Source organism: Cebus imitator, unplaced genomic scaffold (genome assembly GCF_001604975.1).
Source record: "Cebus imitator isolate Cc_AM_T3 unplaced genomic scaffold, Cebus_imitator-1.0 Scaffold254, whole genome shotgun sequence".
In the NCBI taxonomy this organism is placed as follows: Eukaryota; Metazoa; Chordata; class Mammalia; order Primates; family Cebidae; genus Cebus; species Cebus imitator.
In genome coordinates, this window is record NW_016107569.1 from 2,150,027 (window position 1) to 2,155,403 (window position 5,377).

The 5,377-nt window shown below is 56.9% G+C and overlaps 1 protein-coding gene across 1 annotated transcript in view; it reads left to right on the forward strand.

The window, feature by feature from the left end:
- PTGES (prostaglandin E synthase) overlaps positions 1 to 3,275 on the forward strand; it is a 40,133-nt gene extending 36,858 nt beyond the window's left edge. Inside the window, exon 4 of the mRNA XM_017499097.1 lies at positions 2,548 to 3,275. Coding sequence (XP_017354586.1) covers positions 2,548 to 2,797 — 250 coding nt within the window. The 3' untranslated portion in view covers positions 2,798 to 3,275. The remainder of the gene's footprint in view (positions 1 to 2,547) is intronic.
- Positions 3,276 to 5,377: the final 2,102 nt, after the last annotated feature.

Consider the following 5,377-nt stretch of genomic DNA (forward strand, 5'->3'; position numbering starts at 1 on the left):
TTTTTTTTTTTTTTTTGGTAGAGATGGGATTTCACCATGTTGGCCAGACTGGTCTCGAACTCCTGACCTTGTGATCTGCCTGCCACGGCCTCCTAAAGTGCTGGGATTACAGGCATGAGCCACCACACCCCACACCTGGACCAGAGGGAGTTTCACTCTTCTTGCCCCAGCTGGAGTGCAATGGTGTGATCTCGACTCACCACAACATCCACCTCTCAGGTTCAAGCGATTCTCCTGCCTCAGCTTCCTGAGTAGCTAGGACTACAGGCGTGCACTACCACATCCAGCTAATTTTGTATTTTTAGTAGAGACAGGGTTTCTTTATGTTGGCCAGGCTGGTCTCGAACCCCTGATCTCAGGTGATCCATCCACCTCGGCCTCCCAAAGTGCTGGGATTACAGGCATGAGCCACTGTGCCCGGCCCCTCCCTCTCTTTTCTTCCCTGAGGGCAGTACCCCAGGATCTACGCGGAGCCAGCCTCTCTCTGACGTAGGCAGGCCACGGTGTTCCCTACCCCTGGGTGACCTGGCCTGCCCTGCCCTGTGTGACCTGGCTGCCACACACTTGCTTTTCCTATTTCTGGGTTGCAAGTTCAGGATCTGACAGAAAAGGAGAAGAAAGGTTCGTGTCAGTCTTAGGAAATGGGGACCCTTATGCCGGGTGCCATGTCCTGAGTTTGGCCTGAGAAAGATCGAGGCCCTCCTGGGTTTACAGGAGTTTTGTACACTCAGATTGAATTCCTCCTCTGCTCTCCTTCTGCCTCACTCCCTCTTGTGCACCGCACTGTAGCCATGGGCTCACTTGCCTGCACAGTGAACATCTGTGCTTGCTCCGACCTCAGGACCTTTGCACACACCAGTCTTCCTCCCTGGAAAGTGTTTCCCCTGCAGGGTCAGCTTCTCATCATTCAGGCTCCCGCACAGTCTCCTTCCCTGCCCATCCCTGCCCCAGGCACACTGCAGAGCCCCCTACAGTGCTGGGTGAACAAGCACTCCAGGACCCCTCCCTGCCCCTCTCTGCCCCCTCCGTGCCCTGCCCGCTTTCTTCTGGTCAGGCCCGCACACGGTTGCCCTGGTCCAAGACTTGTCTTGCCAGTGGGAAGGAAGAGGAGGACCGAGCAGCGGGTCCCCACACGGGTGCTGCTAGTCTGGGCCTGACCGGAGGACACAGCATTTCAGCAAGAAGGCCTGGAGCAGGAAGGCCTGGAGAACCTGCTTCTGTTCCTGCACCTCACACTTGGGGCCTGTCCCTGGCGAAGGCCATGCCCTGGACACTGAGTTCCTGTTTATTTGCACTTTCCATGTGGCAATCGATGGCTTTAGTTGCTCATTCAGTCTCTAATTTATGGGACTCAACCTCCCCCCCTTTCATAAAGGAAGCCAACCATTAGTGGGAGTCATAGAAAATGTGAAGCAACTCTCGGCAGAAGTGGGTGAGTTTTTTGTGGTTTATTTATTTACGGTGGGGTTAGACAGAGCCCTACCCCCACACCCGCCACACACATGCACACGCTTGATTACTTTCAACAAAAAAAGAGGCAGGACAGCATGTCTAAAACGAAGAGCTTCACCAGGGGCTGGCCAGCGGGTGGCTCCAGTGAGTGGAAGCGGATCTTGTGATGACTGTCCCTGAAAAGGAGGGGTGGAACTTACATTTAGGGGCAGGAAACAGCCCAGCATTCATGTCAAATGCCTGCTCTTGGGCTGTAGCTTCTACTCGGGAGGGGCCCAGGAACCTGCATTCAGAAGGAGGGTGAGGCCGGGCACCGTGGCTCACGCCTGTAATCCCAGCACTTTGGGAGGCCGAGGCAGGCAGATCACCTGAGGTAGAGAGTTCAAGACCAGCCTCACCAACATGGAGAGGTGAATACTAAATTAGCCAGGCGTGGTGGCGCATGCCTGTAATTTCAGCTATTCAGGAGGCTGAGGCAGGAGAATCGCTTGAACCTGGGAGGCGGAGGTTGCGGTGAGCCGAGATCTCGCCATTTGCACTCCAGCCTGGGCAAGAGAGTGAAATTCCGTCTCAAAAAAAAAAGGAGGGTGACCTCAGGCCTGACTCAGAGAAGCCCTGCCCTGGAGGTAAAGGGCACAAAGTCGAGTCAGAACCTGGTTCAAGTCCCAGCTCCTCCACTCGCTGCTCTGTAAAGCACTCAGCACCTCTGAGCCCCACTTTTCCTGCCTGCTGTCCAAGGACTAGAGAGGAAGACAGGGGGGAGAATGTGGCAAGAGGGGGGTCCTGACAAGCCAGGGTAAGAGCCGTGGTGAGGGCATCGGAGGCCAGCAGCCCTCTGTGACTCCCGGCCCGTGCTGGGGCCTCTGTCTCAGCTGCTTTTGAGCATAAGCCTGGAGCTGCTCTTCTTCTGGACTCTGGGGTTGGCATCTCCTTGACCTGGTCATGAATGGATTTGAGAGTGTGGGATGATTGAAGTGACCCCCAGTGGGTCAAGGCCTTGTCAGGGCAGAGCGCCCCAGCTTCCACGACACTCTCAGAAGGGCCCGTGTCCCCAAAGCTAACTCCTAGCTAACCACACCCCTGTTGTCTCCCCAGGGCCCACCGGAACGACATGGAGACCATCTACCCCTTCCTTTTCCTGGGCTTCGTCTACACCTTTCTGGGTCCTAACCCTTTTGTTGCCTGGATGCACTTCCTGGTCTTCCTCCTGGGCCGCGTGGTGCACACCGTGGCTTACCTGGGAAAGCTTCGGGCACCCATCCGCTCTGTGACCTACACCCTCGCCCAGCTCCCCTGTGCCTCCATGGCTCTGCAGATACTCTGGGAAGCGGCCCGCCACCTGTGACCAGCAGCAGACGCCTCCTTGGCCGCCAGACCATAGGCCAAGAGCCGCCGTGGCTGTACCTGGGGACTTGATATTCCTTGCAGATTGTGGTGGGCTCTGAGTCCTGGTTTCCTGGCAGCCTGCTGCATGTGGGGGGGTCTCTGGGCCCAGTGGGCCTGTGTGTGAGTGCGTGCATGCGTGCGTGCGTGCGTGTGTGTGTGTGTATGTGTGTTTCTTAGCCCCTTGGATTTCTGCCTGAAGTGGCTGATGGAAACCATTCCAGGAGAGATTGTGAAGACTGATAGAAAATCCTTCCGCTAAAATAACAGAGCATCAAAAACATCACTCCCTCACCCTCCCTAAGAGTGAAAATCGAGAAGGGAGACTCTATTTAAGATTCCCAAATCAAGTGATCATCTGAATCCCAGGCTAAGAATGCAGACTTTACAGACTCACCTCAGAGATTCTGGCCCAGCCAATCTGGATTTTTTTTTTTTTTTTTCCCAAGACTGAGTCTTGCTCTGTTGTCCAGGCTGGAGTGAAATGGTATAATCTCAGTTCACTGCAGCCTCCACCTCCTGGGTTCAAGTGATCCTCCCACCTGAGCCTCCTGAGTAGCTGGGATTACAGGTGGGTGCCACCATGCCTGGTTAATTTCTGCATTTTTAGTAGAGACGGGGTTTCGCCATGTTGGCCAGGCTGGTTTCAAACTCCTGACCTCAAGTGATCCACCCACCTCGGTCTCCCAAAGTGCTGGGATTACAGGTGTAAGCCAACACGCCGGGCCGCCATCTGGAGTTTTAAGAGGCTCCCATGTGAGTCCCTGTGATGGCCGGGCCAGGAAGCCCCTGACAGTTCTCTGTGGAAGCAAGGCTGGGGTCTTGGGGTCCTGCATGATGGAAGCTGAGTGAGCCAATTCATGACCAGGTCAAGGAGATGCCAACCCCAGAGTCCAGAAGAAGAGCAGCTCCAGAAGGGCAGGGCTGGCTCCTCTGCCTTCTCTGACACTTCCGTGGCCTTGGCTTTGGGTGTCTTTGCTGGCTGGAGTCTTCTCTCTGGCTCAGAGGTGGGTGGGAGGGGCCACAGGAAGCTTAGCATTCTCCCGAGGCTTGAGTCCCTCCAAAGGGCTGTGGGTGGAGGACAGGGAGCCAAAGGAATTTTCTGGTCCCTTCAGTATCTTCAAGGTTTGGAAACTGCAGATGTGTGTGTGTGTGTGTGTGTCTGTGTGTGTGTGGTGTGTGTGTACATGTGTTGTGTGTTTGTGTGTGTGTGTGTGTGGTTTCTCCTAGACCCGTGAACTGAGATGTGTGGTTTTTGTTCATTAAATGGAAGTGTCTGTCCAGCTCCGCCCAGCACCTCATCTTGGGTTGCTCGTTCCTGGTGTCCCCTGCTGCCCGAGCTGGCCTGACCCTCCAGCGCGCTGGGCGTTCTTGCCGGTGACTGCCTAGGGCCAGTCTGGCGCAGACACAAACACCACTGACTGGGCGTCAATCACACGGCACACAGCAGTCTCCTGCCTCCCGGGGGGCGGGTAAGGTGGCCTCTGGCGAGGGGAGCGGGGAGCACCCGCATCCTGCCCTGGCCAGGTCGCCCCTCCCTGCAGGGCTGCTCAGCCCGCGGGCGGCCACCATCAGCTCCTTCCGAGGCCCCGGGGCCAGCGCCCCGAGGGCAGGGCCAGGCTCCCAAAGCCCCTGTGTGGAGCCCCTGGGCTGCACGGCCTCACTTTCCCTCCCTGCACCCCGAGGCGGGCGCCCTTTGACTGAGGGGACCTCCCGTGCCGCGGGTTCTCAGGCAGCGCGGGGACCCCAGGCCCCGCCCGAGCGCGCCGCGAGGCCCCGGCCCCCGCTCGGGGCTGGGAGGGGAAACACTGCCCCCTGGTGGCAAGGGGGCGCCTCTGTTTCGGGCCGCAGCGGCCCGCGGGAGAGAAACCGGAAGGGCGCCGTCCAGTATTGAGCGCCTACTGTTTACTAAGCGTCGGGCTAGGCATGCTGGTTGGATTATTTTCACCTAGTCCTTAAAACAGGCTGGGTGGGTTGGCTTACGTCTGTAATTCAAGGCGCTCTGGGAGGCCGAGGTGGGACGATCTGAGCCCAGGGCAGGTTTGGGACTAGCAGATCCCCTTTTTACCAAAAAAAAAAAAAAAAAAAAAAAAAAAATTAGCCTGGTGTAATGGTGTCCACCTGTGGTCCCGGTTACTCCGGAGGCGGAGGCGGGAGGATCACTAGAGCCTGGGAGGTTGAGGCTGAAACGAGCTGAGATCACACCACTGTACTCCGGCTTGGGCAGCAGAGGGAGACCATCTCAAAACAAAACAAAAATTCCCTAAAAATTCACTGAGCTCCTGACAGCAGCCCGGATCCTGGGTATCCTGAACCAGTCTGAGGGAGGAGGCATTTCTGCTTTTTAGATGAGGGAGGCGAGGCTCACAGGAAGGAGGCTGGTGGGGGTGGCCTCCTCACAGAAGAGCAGTGACTTGCCCACTGTCCCTGGGCTGGGACACTGTAAGGCCAGAGAGAGGACAGACCCCAGGGCACGGGCCATCTAGGGGGTGAACCCAAGGTGCGTTTTTATATTTTTATTTTCCTTCCTGGGGAAAGAGGG